The following is a 23,544-nucleotide window of genomic DNA, read 5'->3' on the forward strand; positions in this document are numbered from 1 at the left end:
CTACATGTAAGTGTTGGCAGGTATAAGGTTGGGCTAGTATCAAGGACGTTTGACCTGACCAGAAATTAGTCTGGCTATGCATGCGTCATGTTTCCATTTTCCAGGTCATTGACCTGGATTTGAGCTCATCTTGGCACCTCTTAGATTGCTCAGTACAAAACCTTACAGGGAAAGCAATTCCTCCTGTCTTTTTGCCTTTTGATCCCGGGTTTTGAAGATTTAAGGATATTCATCTAGCTTTTAGACTTTGTAGCACCTGGTAAAAATAGTGCTGGAAAATTCCCAATTCCTGTTGAGGTATTTTCCACACTGACCTTTTCCACGGCTGAAATCCTGATATGCATATGGATTTTAGCTGACCAGATTTTGTAGCCACACATGTAGCAAGACACACCAACTAATCCATACCTTATCCTAGACTAGAAACAGCTTTCTATTCATTCAACCTATAGAATCAGAAGGTTTTCTTTTCTGGACTTGTTCATCCCTAAAACTTCTGTAGTGTGGAACATGTCATCAACAAATACAGAAAATTTTAAAGCCTTCTCATACTAGTAATTTTTGGTCTGTTTTCGGTTTGTTTTCTTGTCCTGGCTGTATACAAGTTTGTTCCTGGCCTGAGTTGTAGCCAGGGACTGGTAGGATGCGAAGGTTGAGCTGGCCTGTGTCCACATTTCTTCCACAGGCTGGCAGGAAGTGTATGTTGGCATAAAGTATAAGAATGGATCTTGTTATGTGTGAAATAGACATTATCGTGTTATATTTTGTTAAACTTGAAGGAATTTACAAAAACTTAAGGTATTTCATGGAGGTACAAGATCTTCAATTTTTTTTGATAGCTGTAAACAATGCTTGTAGTTTGACACACAGTACATGGAGTTAGGTGTGAGGACTATAATGGTGGCTTCTAAATTAGTCTGCAGGGTTGCCCCAGGAATGTTTCCTGTACAGGAAAACAAGCTGATTATTCTAACGGCCTAGATGCCAGTAGGTACCACAGTGTGCCTATACCAAGACACAGGCTCAGCACGCTCAGTTAACATCAGAAAGTGTCACTGCTCTGAGCAATCCAGGCATAGTCTCTTCATAGGATACCTTCTGGCGACTCAAATCAGACAAACTCCCAGACGTACAGCCTCAGGTCCTTAGAAAACAAAGCTCTTCTGCTACGCAGGTTGGTACCAATCATACCTCGCATTCCATATGCAAGCGGCGGTACAGGTGTGCTCACGGAAACTGCTTGGATGAAGGACAACAAGGAAAGCAGGAAAATGTCCAAGAAACCGAGATGTGCCAAGGATCCACTTCCAAAGTTACCCGAGGAGGATGGAGACCCCATGTGCTCTTCACCAGGTACGATTTTTATGACTGTCAAAAAATTATGGTAAATTTTATTTTCATATTTAATGGTTTATTGAAATTGAAAGAACATTGCAGCCCCAGGTTGAATTGTGTAATTTCTAACAGGCAACACGTCTTTAAAAACTTTTAAAACTGTACAGTTACGTGTAGTATCATAAATTCCACATTCTTAATTAACAACAAGGCTTTAGGCGTATTGTAGTATAAGATCTTTCCTTATCCATTCAATTTAGAATAGATCATTTACAACAAGCGTCGTTGACTAATCTGACAAGATAACTGATATGTTTAATATACAATATAGGTTACGACCATTAAAGGTTGTGGTTACTGCAGTAAAATCTACTACTTCCGGTACTGCTGTCAGTCATACTGAGCAGACAAACATCACAATACAAGAATTGTGAAATTAGTAAAGTCATATTGGGAAAAGACATGACAATGCATAAAAAGAGCAATGTTTAACCACAAAATCATGATGCAGTGGCAATCAGTATAAGGGGCAAAGAAAATAATTATAGCTTAGAAGAAATGACACAGCTTTATATACATGATAAAAAATGTATCTATTGTTGTTCCCACAATGATTTTATTTCTTTACCACACAGTATCACAGCCGAGACTGCAAAGTGCAGAAAAAGTGGACATCCTTCCATCTACCAACAGTTATGAGGATGTTGATAGAAATGTTCCAAGAAAACATCAAGGAAAATCTGGGTCATATAGAGGAGGTATTTGTTAAACTGCTGTTCAGATTAATGCAAATCAGGAGTCTGCATGCCTTTTTAGAATCTATGGAAGGCACAAATAACCATTTTAGTCTTACTTGCTTTGTAGTCTCTAATTGAGCATACCAACATTAGTGGGTAGTTGAATTCAAGTGCGGACAATTATATACATTATTTGCAATGTACTACTACCCCACCATAGAGTCAACCAGGAACTAGAGATAAATATTAGCTTGTTCAGCAAATATGAACAGGTTTGCGTTTCAGTGTAACTAATGTGGGGGGAAATGAACATAACTAGAAAGGTAACAGTTGTAAAGTAAATAGTTGAAATACGTCATATTTCACTTTATCTCCATCCCCTGCAAAATCTGACAGTTCTGAAATGGAATGTTTTTGTAAAACCAACCCCCTTGGGAGAATTACTTTTCCGTTGGAACCTTCAGTTGAAAAGAACATTTTCACTAAAACCTTTTGCATGATTACCCCACTTTTGAATTTCATGTAAGAAAGAAGTGGTGTAAGTTTGGGCCCCTTAGCAGCTTGCTCCGGAACTGCAGGGGCGTTTTTGTTAAGAAATCTTTCAAACAGGATTGCAGAATACAGTAACGATACATTACCATGCAATATGGTGTGGAGGAAGCTTAGACAAAAATGTACATAATTTGAAGAAGCTGTCATCTGCGCTGCATGGTGATTTGTGAAGTGAACCCGTCACTCTTGCCCTTAATCCGTTATCATAAACATTAAACCGTCAGCATAACCCTTAAACCGTCACCAGAGACCCTTGTCTGTCACCCTTGCCCTTTATCTGTCACGAAAAGCCTTTAATCCCTCAGCGTGGCCCTTATCCTGTCATGATAGCTCTTAATCTCTCACCATCACCCTTAAACCGTCATCATAGCCCTTAATCCGCGACCTTCGCCCTTAATCCGTCACCACAATCCTTAATCCGTCACTCTTTTACTTAATCCGTCATCCTTGCCCTTTATCTGTAATCATTTCACTTAATCCGCCATCCTTACCCTTAATCCGTCACCTTAGTCCTTAATCCGTCACCCTTTCCCTTAATCTGTAATCATTTCCCCTAATCCGCCATCCTTACCCTCAATCTGTAATCATTTCCCTTAATCCGCAATCATTACCCTTAATCCGGTACCTTAGTCCTTAATCCTTTCACTTTCCCGTAATCTGTAATAATTTCCCCTAATCCGCCATCCTTACCCTCAATCTGTAATTATTTCCCTTAATCCGTCATCATTACCCTTAATCCGTCACTTTAGTCTTTAATACATTACCATTTCCCTTAATCTGTAATCATTTCCCTTAATCCGCCATCCTTACCCTTAATCCGTCACCTTAGTCCTTACTCCGTCACCCTTTCCCTTAATCTGTCATCATTTCCCCTAATCCGCCATCCTTACCCTCAATCTGTAATCATTTCCCTTAATCCGCCATCCTTACCCTTAATCCGTCACCTTAGTCCTTACTCCGTCACCCTTTCCCTTAATCTGTCATCATTTCCCCTAATCCGCCATCCTTACCCTCAATCTGTAATCATTTCCCTTAATCCGCCATCATAACCCTTAATCCGGCACCTTAGTCCTTAATCCTTCCACTTTCCCATAATCTGTAATCATTTCCCCTAATCCGCCATACTTACCCTCAATCAGTAATTATTTCCCTTAATCCGCCATCATTACCCTTAATCCGTCACCTTAGTCCTTAATACGTTACCCTTTCCCTTAATCTGTAATTGTTTCCCTTAATCCGCCATCATTGCACTTAATCCGTCGTCTTAGTCCTTACTCCGTTACCCTTTGCCTTAATCTGTACTAATTTCCCTTAACCCGCCATTCTTACCCTTAATTCGTCACCTTAGTCCTTAATCCTTTACCCTTTCCCTTAATCTGTAATTATTTCCCTTAATCCGCCATCCTTACTCTTAATCCGTCGCCTTAGTCCTTAATCCGTTAGCCTTTGCCTTAATGTGTAATAATTTCCCTTAATCCGCCATCCTTACCCTTAATCCGTCACCTTAGTCCTTAATCTGTTACCTTTTCCCATAATCTGTACTCATTTCCCTTAAACCGCCATCTTTACCCTTAATATGTCACTTTATCCCTTAATCCGTCACCCTAGCCCTTAATCCGTTGCCCTTGACCTTCATCAGCCATCATTGCCCTTAATCCGTCACCATCACCCTTAAACCGTCACCATAGCCCTTAATCCGGGACCTTTACCTTTAATCCGTCACCACGATCCTTAATCCATCACCCTTTAACTTAATCTGTAATCATTCCTCTTTAATTCGTCATCCTTGCCCTTAATCTGTAATCATTTCCCTTAATCCACCATCCTTACCCTTAATCCGTCACCTTAGTCCTTAATCCGTTACCCTTTGCCTTGATCTGTAATCATTTCCCCTAATCCGTCACCTTAGTCCTTAATTCGTTACCCTTTGCCTTGATCTGTCATCATTTCCCTTAATCCGCCATCCTTACCCTTAATTCGTCACCTTAGCCCTTGATGAAGACCTCATTTGCATAATTGATGAGAAAATACTATGACTCAAGACGGGCTTGATGGATGGTCATGATTTTGGTATGTAGATAGAGTACAAGGGTATTTCTTACAAAACGAAAAATCAGTCTAAAGTATGTATACATGTACTAGGTAACTTGAGAAAATTTCAATTAACCTTCTTGATCCTTGCACAGGGCCAGTTCCAGCTGGGTTTTGTTTATGCATCTGTCAGCATGGTCCAGTCTGTGCATGTCCCCGCGGTTAGATAAGATTTCATTTATCCTTGAAAGCCCAGGCAGAGTCAGTCACTCAGTGTATACAGCAACACAATAGCAGACTGAAGTCTAACCGCGTTTGGGAGAGAGTACTGTATAAGTATGTATAGATCTACAGGCCGTCTTGTTTCCTAAAGGACCACAACTGGACACCTTTTGGGGCGACAGAAAAGCAGAATGAACAATTGCAAGGTAAGTTCTTTTTGAGTTTGACTTCATTCTGTTACCAGTGTCTGTGTATGCATATGTGTCTATTCAAGGTTAAAGTTAACATTTAGAAAATGTGTAATACCGACATTCAAGACATATGACATAGAGTGGCAGTGATCTGAGACAAAACAGCAAAACAGAACATAAATTTGTGACAGAAACCTGAAAAATAATGCATTGGCCCATGCCAAGCAACAAGTGGGAAACTAATCAATGTTTCATTTCAGCAAAAACTTGTGATGCATTCCAATATTCATCTACAAATGATTCATTTTAAAGTAAATATGGCAATTTCTTGCAAAAATGTAGTTGTATAAACGGCTTCTACGCATTAATGAACCTTCCCGCAGTAAAAACCGTAGCCTTGATAAGAGGAAATGCAATCTCTTTTAGTTGACAGTTCTCACGACCGAAATGGCCTTGAAAAAACCCAAGTAGACGTAAGGTGATCAATAATGCAGGGACTTGTTCCCTTCGATAAATGCCAAGGATGTCCTATTGCAGGTGTAGATAGCTTGATGAAAGGTGAATACACCTGAATATATATAATGCTAATGATGGCCTCATTTGCATAATCTATGCAGAAACTTCATATTCCCTTTGTGTACATGCTACTGATGTCATATTGGATGTGTATGTAGCTTTAGGAAATGTAAATACAAAGGCATGGTCATTATGCTAATGAGCCTCATTTGCATAATTTATGCATAGACTTCATATTTCCCTTACGGCATATGTCATAGATGTTATATTGGAGGGGAAGGTTGCTTCATGGCATTAAGGAACCTTCCTGCAGAACCGTAGCCTTGATAAGAGGAAATGCAATCTCTTTTAGTTGACAATTCTCACGACCGAAATGGCCTTGGAAAAAAACCAAGTAGACGTAAGGTGATCAATAATGCAGGGACTCGTTCCCTTCGATAAATGCCAAGGATGTCCTATTGCAGGTGTGTGTTGCTTTATGAAAGGTGAATACACCTGAATATGTATTATTCTAATGATGGCCTAATTTGCATAATCTATGCAGAAACTTCATATTCCATTTGTGTACATGCTACAGATGTCATATTGGATGTGTATGTAGCTTTAGGAAATGTAAATACAAAGGCAAGGTCATTGTGCTAATGAGCCTCATTTGCATAATTTATGCATAGACTTCATATTTCCCTTACGGCATATGTCATAGATGTAATATTGGAGGTGTGGGTTGCTTCATGAAAGGTGAATACAACAGGAGGAGTATTATGCTCATGAGGACTATGCAGAAATTTATTTCCCCTTACGGCTTTTGCTACAGATGTCATATTGGAGGTTTACAACTATTTCACGACCCACAGGGAAATTCCATTTCAATCGTCTTTTCTATGTAACACTATGGGAAAAAACACACTTATTTCATTTTTATTTGATTACAGTCCGTTGGGGGAAGTACCTGAGTCACAACTATTGCCAGCAATGGAATACATTGTCAATCATGCCTCGATCAAATTCCATCAGTGTGGAACAAAGAAGAAGGAAGAGAAAAATAACACAATTAACACCAGAGGCTGCCGAGGCACAACGGGCATACAACAGGTCGTACATGCAGGAGTACCGGTCAAAAGAGACACCAAATGCCACTGACAAACGACTTGCAGCTAGTAGGGAGCACATGCAGAAGCGCAGAAAAGAAGAGAAGCCAGATGCCACTAACAAACGACGTGCAGCTATTAGAGCTAAAATGCAACAACATAGAAAGTATGAACAAAGCAAAGAAATAACAATTGACAAATGTGCCACTGTTTATAACATTGATCGTACGTCTCTACGAAAAGTTAACACCATTTGGCGAAGGTATGAGGTCGTGGAACTCTAGTCTGTAATCATTTCCCTTAATCCGCCATCCTTACCCTTAATCCGTCACCTTAGTCCTTAATCCGTTACCCTTTTCCTTAATCTGTAATCATTCCCCTTAATCCGCCATCATTACCCTTTATCCGTCACCTTAGTCCTTAATCCGTTACCCTTTCTCTTAATCTGTACTCATTTCCATTAATCCGCCATCCTTACCCTTAATCTGTCACTTTATCCCTTAATCCGTCACCCTAGCCCCTTAATCCATTGCCCCTGACCTTCATCATCCATCCTTGCTCTTAATCCATCACCATAACCCTTAATCTGTCACAAAAGCCTTGATCCCTCACAGTGGTTGCCCCTCAATCAGTCACCCTTGCCCCTAGTCCGTCGCCATAACCCTTAACCCGTCACCATAGCCGTTAATCTGTCACCCGATAACCTATTCCGTCGTCACCTTTTCCCTTAATCTGACATCCTTACCCTTAATCCGTCACCATAACCTTAATCCGTAACCCTAGCCCTTAATCCGTTACCCTTGCCCTTAATCCATCGTCAATGTTACATCTTGTTCTGACCAAATTTTAGGTCTTATAAGCAATATGGATATAGACCACAAATGGTATGACATGTTAGCAAAGTTGGGATGGTGCCATTGTGATGGGAACTTTGACTGGGTATCAATTTTAAGCCCTGTTTCCCAGGCTCTGGTTAATGACTTCTCCAGGCACAGCAACATGGATGCACCCATGGGAGTATCAGTTACAGGGTACTCGTCTGGTGGGCTCAGTCTAGTACCGTGGCCACAGTGTCTAGACGTATGAGAACAAAGGGCATTTCTTGTGTTAGAAAACAACTCATTTCTAGCGATAATATGGAGATTTCTAACCTCTAATCGAAAGTTGTGACAACATGGTGAGCAAGAAGGGGTGTATCACCCCCATGTCAGCAGTGGAAACAACAACGGGGAAGCACGGCCAGAAGAGACTGAAGAATATGGACTGGTTAAAAATAGCAGCACCAGACGTTTGTTCATTAATATCCACGGCAGGAAAAGTTGTTGTACGTTCCGCAGACAGGACTCGACTATGGAAATCTAGATTCTGAGACTGGAAGGACAAATAACACCAGAGTCGATCTGTACAGAACCAAGGTAAGAGGCGTCTGTTTCTGTTTTTGTGCAGGTAGGTCTTTTCAGTTTTTATGTTAACGTTGCGCTTTCGTGGTCATTTCAGATACCTTTCATGCCGGGGTAGAGATTTCGGCAAGTTGCCATTTTCGAAACCATCTCGACGTATGTTTGATATTCAGAATGGCTGTTAAAAGTGTTATTGAAACGTTTTAGGTTTGATGAAAAATTAGCAATTCGTTTATGGTAGAGTCGTAACGGAGACTACCTTCAAGTTAGTCCATGGTAACTTAACTTAGCAGCCTAGAATTTAGAAATACGTCGCATTCATCCACGTTTAAAAATCATGTGCCATACAAACGTTGGAATTCCAGAACTAATTCTAGTATGTCGCATGTCCACGTATAAGAATCAATTCCAACACAACTTATTTGTACACGTTTAAAAATTTACATCCCCGACAAAGGTAGACTGTTACAGTAGAAAAACTACAAATGTAGAAAAGAATAATACGTCGCACTCGTCCACGTATGAAAATCATACGCCTGACAAATGTAGAAATTCCAAAACTAATTCCAGTACATCTCACCCCCGACAAATGTAGCATTAACTGAAGAAAAAATACAAATGTACAAAAAACAGTACGTCCCATCGTCCACGTATGAAAACCATACATCATATGCCCGAAAAACGTAGAAATGCCATTCTAGTACATCTTTTTGTCAAGTATGAAAATGTGCACCCCCCCTCCCGACAGGCTAATTTAGAATTAGCTGTGTAGTTAGAAAAAATAATACGTCGCATTTATCCACGTATTAAAATTTTACACCTGACAAACATACAAATTCCAAAACTAATTCCAGTACATCTCATTTGTCCACGTTTGAAAACCTCAACCCCCGACAAATGTAGAATTAGCTGAAGATAAATTACAAATGTAGAAAAATGATATGTCGCATTTGTCCACGTGTTAAAACCATAGAAAAATTCAAATGTAGAAAAAAGGATACGTCGCATTCGTCCTATTCTTAGAGTATTAGTTATACTCCCATTCCACTTGGACGGCGCTTTCGCCGCGCTCTCACGGCGACCTAAGGGCCCCATTCCAAGTCACCACACGGGTGTTTGCTGCCATTGTTTAGAACTAATTCGAAACCTATGTAACTATTTGTAATATAAATGTCATGGTTTCTTAACATTCCGAAATTTGTTTACACTTTCTAGATGTTCCCAGATTTTCGTGCAATATTCAAAATATTCATGGCACTGGGAACAACATTTCTGATACTTTCTAAAGATTTGCTACAGCACATTGCCTTTATTTCGAAATTTGAATTATTTTTTTTTCGAAAGAAGAAATTCAGAACCACCTGCAGAGGTGTGGGTTTGTGCGCCAAAAAAAAAAGACAAAGTAGAAAGCCCGACAAAAACGCTGAGAAACACCAAAAAACAGCCGGACCCACTCCTCTGCTTGGAGAGAAATAAATGAATGGTTTATTACGTCGTTGCTAGGCACATCATACAGTACCAGCTTCATTGGCTGAAATGCATTATGCTTTGCAATTAAAAGTAATCTAAAAGCAATTAAGATACATACATAAGCTGAACATGACAAACCTTACAAATAATTTTAAAGTAAATGTGTACTCGTCTCAAAGCTTAGGTTTGGATACTACATGTAGGCTACACAATGAGTGCTAATGTCCCGGTTTAAAAAACTTGGTCAGATTTATATACGACTCAGTCTTAAAAATGGTGTGAATTATACAGTAATTCTGATTGTTAAACAAGACGAAGCATACTGAGAACGGCTTATTGCAAATGTATATCAAGATTAGCATAATTTGAAATTCAATGTTTTCTTTGCTGAATTGTAACAAATTGCTTGCTATCTGCGTATTCTTGTAGAGGAACTCTGTGGCGTAGACCTGGTTGTCTCTTTATGTTCAGTTCAATAGACAAGAACCCTTTGCATTCAACTTTTGTACTTATACGTCCATAAACGTACATATACAATCGTTTTTTTTCATGTTGTATGGCAATTTACAGGTGCTGGGGTCATGTGGATTAAAAAGAGGATTCTTTAAGAAAAATTCACAATTTCCTGCTAATTAGTTAATAGCACCCAAAAATAGACGATTGAAAGGAGCGCTAATGATACCCCGTTGTGCTCTCACGCCGAGGCGTGAGTTAAGTAAACAAACAGTTCATTTCTGCCTCTAAACGTTAGCAGGACAACAATCAGAAAAAAACATTATCAGTGCCTATTCACTGCCCAATCTCTCGGCTTATTAATCAAACCAAGAAATCTTGCAGAAACGACCGAAATGCGACAGAAATAACAGAAAGTACCGAAGTGTAAGTGGTAACAGTAGTCTACCGTGCCGCCCTCCCACTAGAGCAACACCGCTAGAACAACATGTTCAACTGGGACGTAAAAAACCTGCAGTAGATCTAACTCCGCAAGGCCTAGTCCAAATTATGAACGCCGATCAGCCACCACGGAAAACATACAGGCTTTATTGTAAGCTGAACAGTGTAAGGTGAAATCCTCTCTGGTGGAATTTGTTTCGGCTTGGTTTCGTCTTGTGGGAAGTTTGTTCCCGTGTTGTTCCGGCGCGGCAGACATGGCTGTCTCTCCCGGGGAGGGGTTGAAACACGTTGTCTAAAATATCTATCTTTAAACGTATCTAGATTTGAATAATAGAATCTAAGCACTACAGTAGTATTGTTATGACGTTATTACTGTGCACTTTTGTATCTATAATCATTTGACAATAGTTTCCAAGAAAGTTTCCCCTACACACAGAATAGACTCCCCCAAGGAGGTTAAATATACATGTATATTTAACCTCCTTGACTCCCCCAAGCAGGCCACTGTGTTAGAAATGTTGCAACATAGATCTAAATTCTTTTTTGGCGTTTTCCTCCAGAATCTTCGTGATTTTGTCGGTAAGATCCCTCTATAGAATATAACCTTTTAGTTTACAATTTACCGATACCATGGGAAAATTTACTGATACCATGGGAAAAGAAAGCCTTCCTTTGACAGTACATGTTGCCGAACTTGAGTGACAGATCAAACCCTTTGCGACTAGCGGCTAGTCGGCTCTCCCGGCTTTGCTTTCTGCCGATTCCCGGGCTTATTTGACGTGGATAAAACTTTTGCTTTTGCTCATTACGTGTGGTATTTTGTCCACTGATCATTTGCAACGTTGCTGGCCCTTTTTGTGCGGCAAAATTACAGTTGAATTGTGCTTATTCTCCGGAGGAACTCTTGGCATGCTTGCCGGTGTCCACAGACAGTGTCACGCCACAGTGACTTCCTGCCCGGTCGGCGGTCAACGCCCGATCCAAAACATGCTTTGTTAGGTTCAGCGGCTCATTACGGGGGGCAAATGACCCATATCTTTATTTCAAAATATTTCGAAATATGAAATAAACCTATCTATTTTTCAAATCTATTAAAAAAATGATCTCTTTTGACAGTCACTTTCGAAATGTTTGCAAATAATCAGAACAACTTCTGAAACATAGTATTCTCGTATTTCCTTTTGTTAGAAACATTTATGAATACTCATAAAGATTTGTAATTGATAAAATAATAATTCGAAGATATTATGAATATCATTAAAAAAACGTGTGGTGACTTGGAATGGAATATACCCCCATTCCACTTGGACGGCGCTTTCGCCGCGCTCTCACGGCGACCTAATTTGGCCACAGCGCCGTGAGAGTGCCGAACTCCTGGAAAACGTGCTCAAGTGGAATCTCTACGGCGACCCAAAATCTCAAATGTCAGCAACCTTTTATGAGCGACCAAAGATTTCACAGATAACTCAACGGAATGGGGGCCTTAATTAGTAAAAGTCCGTCAAAACTACCTGCACAACTCCAATTTTACCTGTGCTAGCATGCAGATTTTGAGCCCTACACGTAATACTCTTCACTCACCTTACAGGATAAGAGGTCAAATTCCTAGGGACCAAAAATTGTGAAATAGCTTATCAGTTTCACATATTTAACTCCAAATGTTGTTTTCCTAGCTAAAGATAAAATTAGCACACTTTTACCTGTACTTAAATGCGAATTTCGAGCCCTATTTTTTTAATCGAACTCCAAAACCTTGAACAAGTTGAAGTAAGTATAACACGCCATATTCGTAGGTACTAATAAATATGTCAAACAGCTTATCAGTGTCACATACATTCTAAATTTTGTTTCCCCGTAGGACCTAACAACTACATGACTAACCCGCCACCTCCAACGACTTTGAGAAAGAAAAGCCAATCATGATTTTGGAATGATAGGTTAAATCGACCGAAGCTGTCTATCGTCTTCAGAGACGACAAGAGAGCAGAAGAGAGCATTCAGGTTGATATGTTTCTGTATGTTTTTCCTCGATCCCTGCACAGGTCACCTATACCGGACTTCAAGGTCATCCGTGGCACCGGTTATCCACTAGGGAGGAACAATCCAGGCCTGGAGCAATCTGGCCGTTTCCCACACAGACTCTCACCGCAGCAGGGGAGGCCGCCGGAGACCTTCCACTGCATGCTTGACCAGCATCAGAGCCGTGTTACAATGATTGTGCTGTTACAACCAGACATAACCTGACACGATTTAGAGAATCCACACACTGGCGTGCACATGTTGTCCACTTAATTTGATTTAAACGAATACGTATTGTCCAGTTTGTTGCAACTTTTAGAGGCTGATTTTGCATGTATAACGTTATCAAAGAAACTACAGGTGATTAACCTCGTCGACGACAGTTCAAATCGAACCGGATGTACGAATGATAGAAACCCAATACAAATGTGTATGCAATTGCAAGCTGCAGTAACATTTCACTCCGTCACTTACGTCCAAGAAGTTACAGTGCAACTCCATACCAAACTTGGAACGGTTACTTTAGAATTAGTCTGCTATTGTTGTGCCATAATTCTTTGACGCTTATTCATTTGTTTAAGTGAACTGCAGCGACGAGATTAAGTAATCAATGTTGTGTGAGCAGAATAAGACAGGAGACGAGAGATTTGTAAAACTAGGAAGTTAAGGTCAAGAGAGAAATAGAGACCTTCAGTAAGGATCGTAGTAAGCTAACATTATGAAGTCACAATCAGTCAGTGTTATAACGTTTACGTCGCCCTTGGTAAGTATGCGGGAATCCTTGTCTCTGTGTCATTTCTTTATCCTTGATGTGGTCGTCTTCAAATCAGCATCTAAAAGAAACCGTATTTACACATCGGTCATTATTTATTGTAAGACGGAAAGGGTCTTAAGTATTCACCATTTCAAAATTGACTTAATTTTATTGCAAAAGCTAATTTGCCATCTCACCATTAAACAAACTAATCGTTGTTCATTGTTTTTGTGGCTGTCGTCCCTACAACATCACATTAAATAACAAATCTATATTAACCCTCTATCGTTGGGGATCTTGTCGTCCCTTACTTTTCGACAAGACCACAACAACATGATGCTCAGTGGACCTTGCTCGTCCTTTAGTACAGTGGGCCTTGTGTCCATTTGTGCCAACGGCAAAGTCACAACACCACCACACTAATAACATTCATCTCTTAAAGCTAAAATTAGTGGCAAAAACCACCCCTCCGTTCAAAATGGTCGCACCTAACCCGAAACTAGGAAAGATATAGGGAACCAACATTAGCGACAAAAACCACCCCCAATATCATCGATTCCAACACTTTCTAATTCAACGTCACATTAAATAACAAATCTATATTAACCCTCTATCGTTGGGGATCTTGTCGTCCCTTACTTTTTGACAAGACCACAACAACATGATGCTCAGTGGACCTTGCTCGTCCTTTAGTACAGTGGGCCTTGTGTCCATTTGTGCCAACGGCAAAGTCACAACACCACCACACTAATAACATTCATCTCTTACACCTAAAATGAGTGGCAAAAACCACCCCTCCGTTCAAAATGGTCACACCTAACCCGAAACTAGGAAAGATATAGGGAACCAACATTAGCGACAAAAACCACCCCCAATATTATCGATTCCAACACTTTCTAATCCAACATCACATTAAATAACAAATCTATATTAACCCTCTATCGTTGGGGATCTTGTCGTCCCTTATTACTTTTCGACAAGACCACAACAACATGATGCTCAGTGGACCTTGCTCGTCCTTTAGTACAGTGGGCCTTTTGTCCATTTGTGCCAACGGCAAAGTCACAACACCACCACACTAATAACATTCATCTCTTAAAGCTAAAATTAGTGGCAAAAACCACCCCTCCGTTCAAAATGGTCGCACCTAACCCGAAACTAGGAAAGATATAGGGAACCAACATTAGCGACAAAAACCACCCCCAATATTATCGATTCCAACACTTTCTAATCCAACATCACATTAAATAACAAATCTATATTAACCCTCTATCGTTGGGGATCTTGTCGTCCCTTACTTTTCGACAAGACCACAACAACATGATGCTCAGTGGACCTTGCTCGTCCTTTAGTACAGTGGGCCTTGTGTCCATTTGTGCCAACGGCAAAGTCACAACACCACCACACTAATAACATTCATCTCTTACACCTAAAATGAGTGGCAAAAACCACCCCTCCAATCAAAATGGTCGCACCTAACCCAAAACTAGGAAAGATATAGGGAACCAACCTTAGCGACAAAAACCACCACCAATATTATCGATTCCAACACTTTCTAATCCAACATCACATTAAATAACAAATCTATATTAACCCTCTATCGTTGGGGATCTTGTCGTCCCTTATTACTTTTCGACAAGACCACAACAACATGATGCTCAGTGGACCTTGCTCGTCCTTTAGTACAGTGGGCCTTGTGTCCATTTGTGCCAACGGCAAAGTCACAACACCACCACACTAATAACATTCATCTCTTAAAGCTAAAATTAGTGGCAAAAACCACCCCTCCGTTCAAAATGGTCGCACCTAACCCGAAACTAGGAAAGATATAGGGAACCAACATTAGCGACAAAAACCACCCCCAATATTATCGATTCCAACACTTTCTAATCCAACATCACATTAAATAACAAATCTATATTAACCCTCTATCGTTGGGGATCTTGTCGTCCCTTACTTTTTGACAAGACCACAACAACATGATGCTCAGTGGACCTTGCTCGTCCTTTAGTACAGTGGGCCTTGTGTCCATTTGTGCCAACGGCAAAGTCACAACACCACCACACTAATGACATTCATCTCTTACACCTAAAATGAGTGGCAAAAACCACCCCTCCGTTCAAAATGGTCGCACCTAACCCAAAACTAGGAAAGATATAGGGAACCAACATTAGCGACAAAAACCACCCCCAATATCATCGATTCCAACACTTTCTAATTCAACGTCACATTAAATAACAAATCTATATTAACCCTCTATCGTTGGGGATCTTGTCGTCCCTTATTACTTTTCGACAAGACCACAACAACATGATGCTCAGTGGACCTTGCTCGTCCTTTAGTACAGTGGGCCTTTTGTCCATTTGTGCCAACGGCAAAGTCACAACACCACCACACTAATAACATTCATCTCTTAAAGCTAAAATTAGTGGCAAAAACCACCCCTCCGTTCAAAATGGTCACACCTAACCCGAAACTAGGAAAGATATAGGGAACCAACATTAGCGACAAAAACCACCCCCAATATTATCGATTCCAACACTTTCTAATCCAACATCACATTAAATAACAAATCTATATTAACCCTCTATCGTTGGGGATCTTGTCGTCCCTTACTTTTCGACAAGACCACAACAACATGATGCTCAGTGGACCTTGCTCGTCCTTTAGTACAGTGGGCCTTGTGTCCATTTGTGCCAACGGCAAGGCCTCAACACCACCACATTAATAACTTCCATCTATGACACCCACACATTAGTGAAAAAAACATCCCTCCAGTAAAAATGGTCACACCCAACCCACAGCAAGAAAAAAATTAGCAAGAACAAAAAAAAAGAAAACTTGCAAAAAAAACACCCCTCCGTCAAAATAGTCACACCCAACATAAGCGACAAAAAAACACCCCTCCGAATAAAATGGTCACATCCAACATGGCGGCCCCCATCCTTGGATGCAAAAACAGAACAGGTTTTGCTATCGCAAACCTGTAAATAGCACTAGACCACCAAACATTTATACAATTATCAATAGAAGATTCCTCTTCTATTTAGCTTCTAGGGAAAGGCACACATCAGGGAGGGTGAAGGCTGAAATTCGGGGAGGGATTCAAGGCCCCAGGGATGGAGGGGATGAACCAGTGGACACCAGGTGTCCCATGGACCCTCTGCCCATGCTGCCTGATGATCCATGTGCTGCTCGTCTGTTCTTGGGTAAGAAAGCACAAATCAGAGCCTCTAGCTGGTCTACAACTGTCTAATGCCTAAAATCATTGGACACCATGCTTTCTTTAAAAGTCACATACTGGAGGTCCCATGTTCGAGGGAAGACAGACCCTGAACACGTTAAAGAACTCATCACACCAAAAGAGTAGTGGATCAAATAAATCTGTCCGGATATGCAGCTTGTACTCTTCAGTACAAACCTGGTGTGTTACGCCATGAGAGAGTTTACTTAGTATGCAATACAACTAATACAAACAAACAAACAGACCCACTTTTCATCATTGTAGGAAACTAAGAATTCACATTTTTTTCCATGAATAGTAACAGGCCAAATGGTAATTTTCATCTCCATGAAAGAAATGGAGGTTTCGTTTTGTCTGTTTGTGTTTATTACACCATGTCCACCGCCCCCACCACACCCCCACATCCTCCCTCTCCTCTGTATTCAAATAATTATGGACATACACCAACACAAACAGACACAACAAGAACATTACATGTACCTCCGTTTTGATGGAGGTAACAGACAAACAAACAGACTCACGGATTCATTTCCATTCATTTTCCAGATTATTCTGTATTGCGTGTATTTCTTTCCCACACATGAGTTTACAAGCACTCAAGCCGTATTGCAAAACACAACATCTCTTACCACATTCCGTTAAAATGTTTGGCATACAACAGCTACTCTGCAGTACCAGCCAAATCCAGTGTGCGTCGCTGATGTACTGCTGAGTTTTGCACTGCAAACTTTTGACACCGTCATAATGCAACGCCACAATCATTATCATCATCGGTCGGCTGTTACAACAAATCTTTCCACACATTCATTACCTCCGAAGGGGGTACTGTTTTTGGTTGCGCTTGTGTGTTTGCAACCAATTTTGAATGTAACTGTGACCCTTTAGTTTATCATAAACCTTAGCACAGCGCTGATTTCTTGAAATGTTGTTAGATTTTTGGGGCAATATTTCACCGACCACACTTCTTGTTTCTGGCTAAAACAACAACAAAAGAAGAAGGAAAGGGTAAAATAAAGCTAATTTGGAATCAAACCTTTGCTGAACCTAGCGGATTGTTGTCGAACAACAAGACTTGTTAGATCTGGATAACGAGATCAGCACCAAGGTCAGCGCAGCATTTTCTTGGGGAAATAAGGTAATATAAAACACGTAGAGTAAGTATCAATAGATACATGAGAGCTAGGAATGTGTTCCATCATCCCTGTGCTCTTCTTTTCACTTTTCATGTTGTTCCTGTGCCGCACGTACAGCGACACGGCCGAGAGTGGAAACTACGGTGGACCAGGTGAAAGCAGCCACATGTGCGCACACTTATGAAGACTTTATTGACAGCTCTGTCAATGAACATCGTGGACAAGCTGAGTTGACCGGAAATACCGGTCAGTACATGAATGAAATAATGAATTCCTTTATTTCAGCTGGTATATTGACTCATAGCAACATGATACGGACATACCTACATACAAATGAACTAAAATATAACATGTGTATACATTTCTAGTGTTCTGAAGTTGCAGTCTGATCTTAACAGACATTTCAGAACTTTATGACCCTCTTGTTATGTTTACCTTCACAGAAGTAAACATATTGTTTTTGCTCTGTTTCTTCTTCTTCTTCTTCCGTTCCAAACAAATAACAAACATGGATATCTCCACAACTAGAGCTTGGAATATCTTGAAATCCAGCAAGCTGGTAGGCCTGTACATACAACACTGCACCATGGTCGTTTTGTCCCATATAGATGAAAAAAATGGTTTTATGCGGCAAAAACTGGTGAAAAACTAGTTGATATTCTATTTATATCAAAGCTGGCCCAGGTTACCATTACTACACTGGTATGGACCAGGCTTACCTGGACGCACAGGAAGACGGTAACTCCCCACAAGGGCAGTGTGCCGAGGACGTGACACTCATCAGAAGATGCGTCCTGAATCTCAGACCGATCCTCGGGTACGTGGTGGCCTTTTGCGCCGGCATCGCCGTAGCTGCAATTATGGCAGTGATCATCAACGGCGTCATCCCAAACCACCAGGGACCACAAGGCCACCTGGGACCCAAGATTCTTATGCCGGTAAGACATGGTCTCTACCAGACTAACTACGCCGGCGGTAGCTAGGGACTTTGTCAGGAAAGTTTGGCCACCAGAGGGTTTCATTTGCAGGCGAATTATTATTTACTTACCGTGGACTGACTCTACTGGTCAATTAGTCCATTTTTGCCAAATTCTATGATCCATACGCCCGTAGGAAGGTCTGGGGAGGCTAGGTAAGACACCCGAAAATAAATATTGCTTTTGTCTAAGTTGTTCTTAAAATTCAGAATTTTTTCTCCAGCATTTGCGAAAAAGGCATGCATTGTTTACGATTAACACTCTTTCATCGGTAATGTATGGTTTTAAAAGATCGAATTGAATGAGAATGTCTCTTTTGTATCCCTTCTTCCAGACTACAGATCTAGACATAGCTCCTACAAATTCTACTATCGTAACCATGGGAACCACAGTAGTGGAGTCCCTCCTGGTTACCTTGGCGACCAGCACAACACGCCCTGTCAAAACAACTTTGATGACATTGCCGCCAATCTCAACAGCTGACGGTATGTGACATTTATCATTTTATGATGATAATCATTCTTTGGGAACAAAGATAACAATATTATCTGATAAGATGATTGGTAGCAACAAGGGGGTTAAAAACAGAAAAAAACTCCTTGAAGGGTTGCTACTTTTCTTTGTAGGATGATTTGTTTTCAGGCTATTTTGAAAAGATTGAGTTCAGTTTCGCGATCCCAATCTGATGTTAGTCACATTTGCTGACACGTAACACAACATGGCCAGAATGCACAGAAATGATGTGGTTTACATAATGTTGTTGATCTTCATCTAACTACATTTTGTGTATTTGTTGTTTCAATCGTACAGATGAACGCGGGACAGAACCATTATTAACTGATTCGACGTCCTGCGCGTCCCTCCGTCCCCTGCCCGGCCGCAGTACTGGAGTCTACACCATGAACATCGCTGGCCGGAATGTTCCGGTTCTCTGTGACATGGACACAGCTGGAGGAGGTAAAGTAGCCTGCTAAGGCAGTATTAGTTACATTTGAGGTTTTTCCTATATTCATTGTTTGTTTCATAGAGTATTAACTGAGGAACCGGCCTTGTAGAGAAACTAAGTTCTGTTACCGACTCCTCAGAGATTTACTATTTTAAATCTGTGAAGTCGAATAAATGAAAAAAATACCCTGTTTTCACTAGATGGCGATCATTGAGCGACTGTTCAGCGACCAAAAGCGGATTGGTGTGACCCGCGATTTCATAATTGGAATATGACGATGCTCTAGTACTGTGCAAAGCATAAAAAAGACAACAAAACACACATGTATAAGAATGTTTACTCTTTACGTCGCTCATCGGTGGCAGCATCTAGTTAAAAGGGTGTGTGTGCGGGACAGAGCAAGAGGAACTGTAAGACTAGGATGGTATTTTTTTTGGGGGGGGGTAATGTGCTTTCTGGTATGATGATGTATGTTCATGACAAGCTGGATATATATACGTTGGATCCATGGAAATGATTCATTATCTACTTCATCAGGTAACAAGATTCGCCATTGATCATTCGGTGACGGGAGGGATATTGGTTTTCTTAGTATATCTATGGTCACCTCTATGTTCTGACACCCCCTAACCTTGACATAGGGATCGAAGCATAGACGTTTCGAGACATAGCTAGGGGCGTCGGAACATAGGACTGTTCTCTGTATCTGCTGGACAAATGGAAGATTAGGACTCCCCCGATTCTGTGAAGTTACTTGATGTCTACACTGACATGTTACGATGTTACCCGCCTTCTGTTGACGTTCTACTCCCAGGTTGGACAGTCATCCAGCGGCGCTTCGACGGAAGTGTGGACTTCGGCAGGAGGTGGAAAGACTACAGCGATGGCTTCGGTCATCCGTCCGGAGAGCACTGGCTTGGGCTGAAACATGTCCATGAACTGACCAGTCGGGGCAGGTGGACACTCAGGATTGACTTGGAGAGACGGGACAGGTGAGAGAACCGTTGGATCTTTGATATTCATTTGATTTTTTGGGGTCAAGTCAAGGTGGCAAGGCGGTCTTGAGGTTACGGTTGTTGACTAATTTCCGGGTTCGCATCAGCTTAGCAGGCCCCAATGCTGTGCCATTCTGAAAGGCACTTCACACCTATTTCCTCACTTCACTCAGGTGAAAATGAGTAACGGAGGTGTTTGAGGAGAGCCACACATCGAGCACGTCAAAGAACCCATCAAAAAGACTAACGTTCCATCCCGGTGTGAGTGGATCAAACATACCAGTCTGGTCCCACGCAGCTTGTACCGAGTGTAAAAAAAACTGTTACGCCCAAAAGTGGTGTATTGGTTAAACGGAACAAACGAACGAACAGAAGGGGTATATATATGCATGATATCAGTGTATTTGATTGAACACACAATAGTGAGAAATCGTTCTCTTCCTTTGACTGTGGAAAAAACACACTTTTCAATATGTAAAAGTTACAATTTAGGTATTTGTTACAAGGCAAAAGAATGTTGTAAGTATCTCTTTACATGTTTATTCTACAACATGTCATCTCCAGCGACCTCACCAGCCTCACTCCAGACCCTACTCTTGAACCTGATGCGGAAACTGTCTTTTGGGCTGAATACGGCTTCCGTGTGAGCAGCGAGAGCACCAACTACCGGCTCTGCCTGGCAGGTTTCACTGGTACAGCTGGAGACTCCATGAATACAGTGGCCTACCCATGGAATGCAGCCGGTGGCATGATGTTCTCGACGCCAGACAGAGACAACGACGGATCTCGGAGCAGACACTGCGCGGGGCGACTGAAGAGTGGCTGGTGGTACAACGACTGCACGTTGTCAGGACTCAACAACAAGTATCCGGACAACGACGGGCCCTGCAACAGCAAGGATTACATGGAATGGCACTTTTTGTCCGATAGATTTCACTGTTTGAGCAAAGTGTCGATGAAAATAAGACCAGCAGATTTCTGATGACGTTAGCAATGATCACAGCACCTTTGCACGTAAATTGCGACTGCTATGACAAGTTTGAAATTGTACAGATTGAGTGATGACCTGTACATGTCATCTGGTTATATTAAACATGTATCACAAGGAAACAGACTCGGACCTCATGGCATGCAAAGAGTGATTAGAAGTCTAAGTCATGTCTGATATTATCCATTGTTTGGGGGCTAAAGCATTTGTAGGCTTGGCAACACTTTGAGAGTGCCAACTTATGACAAGGCAATTTTTTTACTATGTGTGAAATGTTAAAATGTTGCCAAATAAGACATCTAACTTACTTCTAGATTTGGATCCTGATATTTCCCTAAACGTCATTATTTTTCCTTTTGTTATTGGTTATTAATCCATGATTCTTCAGGTTAGCGCCCACATGTAGAGGGAAAAATGTAAAAATCTTGCCATAACTTTCTCAGGTACCTTGTGCAAAAACCGCTAATGTCGACGATGTACATTTGCACATTATATAGTCTACAAAGGCTAAACCTTTCCAATGTACTTTTTAAGATTCGTTGTGACAATTGTATTCAGCATGCATTTTAACTGGTTCAGAAATAGTTTGTCACCTGTGGTAGAAGTCATGTGGTTTGTTCTCTGTTTCTCAGCCAGGTTATGTACATATATATATGTTCCAACACTGTAAGTATGGCGTATGTTTTGGCTAGTACACACACTCACATTGTATTTCTGTGTATACATTTGATATTTTGTATCCACCCTGTATTTATCACAGAAAGTAATGCTATATCGCTGTTGGCTATGAAATGAATTGCAGTGTCATATAGCAGACAATGCACATATCATAAATAAATGTCCATTTTATTGAAATTAAAAAACTGAAATGGTGTATGGCTTATTGTGCATTGGTCTGCACTGTTTTTCTTAATTACTCAGACATGAACCGCTACATTTGCAAGTTTATTGATATCGAGTATCCGCCATAGTACTAACGTATCGTCCCGTTTCGCCTTCTCCACTAAAACAGTTCACAGTAAAATTTCCTTCCTTTTCAATATGCTTTAAAGGCATCCAGAGCATTTTATGAGGCTTGAAACTTGAATAAAAAAACTCAAATTTCTAGTCATTCCTACACATAGTAAGTTTCAATAACACTATACAATTAAAGATACGATGTCGTTGTGTGGTGAGAACTGATAGAAAAAGCCCTACTAGACTGATCCTGACTGTCCATCACAATTAGCGGTTCGACCAAGAAGAGAGTGACTGCAAGTCCGTCAAATATTTGCATTTTTATGTTTTAATTTTGCATTTCTACGTTTTGACGGAGGTGGGCGGGGCTGTGGTATCTACAGTATTTACAGTAGGCGCGTGAAACTAAAAGATCACCAAGTAGATTATTTTTGTGCCGCTTTTGAGCAATTTTGATAAGAAATCCGCACGCAAATGTGGTAAACAGTGACATTAAATGTCAATTTCATAAAGATTACAGCAACTAGAATATTTCCAGTTTTCAAGCCTCATAAAATGCTCTGGGTGCCTTTAAGGCTTCTTCAAGAACTGTAAGATAGATAACAAGGGACATCCTTCTTCAATTAGGATACTTTTTAATGGGAGTTGCAGTCCAAACGTTCATCTACGTTAGATAAAAGAAATTCAAACGGTTGTTAATTGCTTTCTCAATGTCAGAGCTGCGTGACAAACAACATACGTCCCTCAGCGGAATAAAAAATCATTGCAACAGACTTTTGTTTGCAATGGGATTTTACATTGGCGACCCTAAGCGGAAAACTTCATAGACATAAGGTCAGTGTCGACAGCATGAAAAATTTACTTATACGTTCAGATGAAGCACTTTTTTCAACAACCACCAAAATTAGCTTTCAGATATCCAGTGCGAAATCACAGGAAGATTTTTTAGTGCTGCAGTAATATTTTATTCCGCAGCGTGTCGCTCATGACACGTAGGAGAAAGCGTAGTTGTTCTGGCTGTGTCAGACTAAAATGAAGTGTGATCCGTCAAATTGACTAATATGGATGCGAATATATGATATATTTGTTTAATTT

At 40.8% G+C, this 23,544-nt stretch overlaps 1 protein-coding gene and 1 long non-coding RNA gene across 2 annotated transcripts; both read left to right on the forward strand.

Moving 5' to 3' along the window:
* The first annotated feature begins 28 nt into the window (after nucleotides 1–28).
* LOC136442229 (uncharacterized) lies at nucleotides 29–22,319 on the forward strand. Its single transcript, XM_066438986.1, has 9 exons — nucleotides 29–1,353; nucleotides 1,971–2,093; nucleotides 16,260–16,418; nucleotides 17,704–17,832; nucleotides 18,262–18,524; nucleotides 18,898–19,048; nucleotides 19,374–19,520; nucleotides 20,324–20,501; nucleotides 21,069–22,319. Exons 1-9 carry the CDS (start codon nucleotides 1,245–1,247, stop codon nucleotides 21,484–21,486), a joined length of 1,677 nt encoding a protein of 558 aa, XP_066295083.1. The 5' UTR covers nucleotides 29–1,244; the 3' UTR covers nucleotides 21,487–22,319.
* Nucleotides 2,956–13,431, forward strand: LOC136442233 (uncharacterized). The gene is made up of 3 exons (XR_010756983.1): nucleotides 2,956–5,083; nucleotides 6,517–8,087; nucleotides 12,479–13,431. It is a non-coding gene; the product is annotated as an uncharacterized lncRNA (long non-coding RNA).
* Nucleotides 22,320–23,544: the final 1,225 nt, after the last annotated feature.

The sequence above is a fragment of the Branchiostoma lanceolatum genome, chromosome 9 (genome assembly GCF_035083965.1).
Source record: "Branchiostoma lanceolatum isolate klBraLanc5 chromosome 9, klBraLanc5.hap2, whole genome shotgun sequence".
NCBI classification, from domain to species: domain Eukaryota; kingdom Metazoa; phylum Chordata; class Leptocardii; order Amphioxiformes; family Branchiostomatidae; genus Branchiostoma; species Branchiostoma lanceolatum.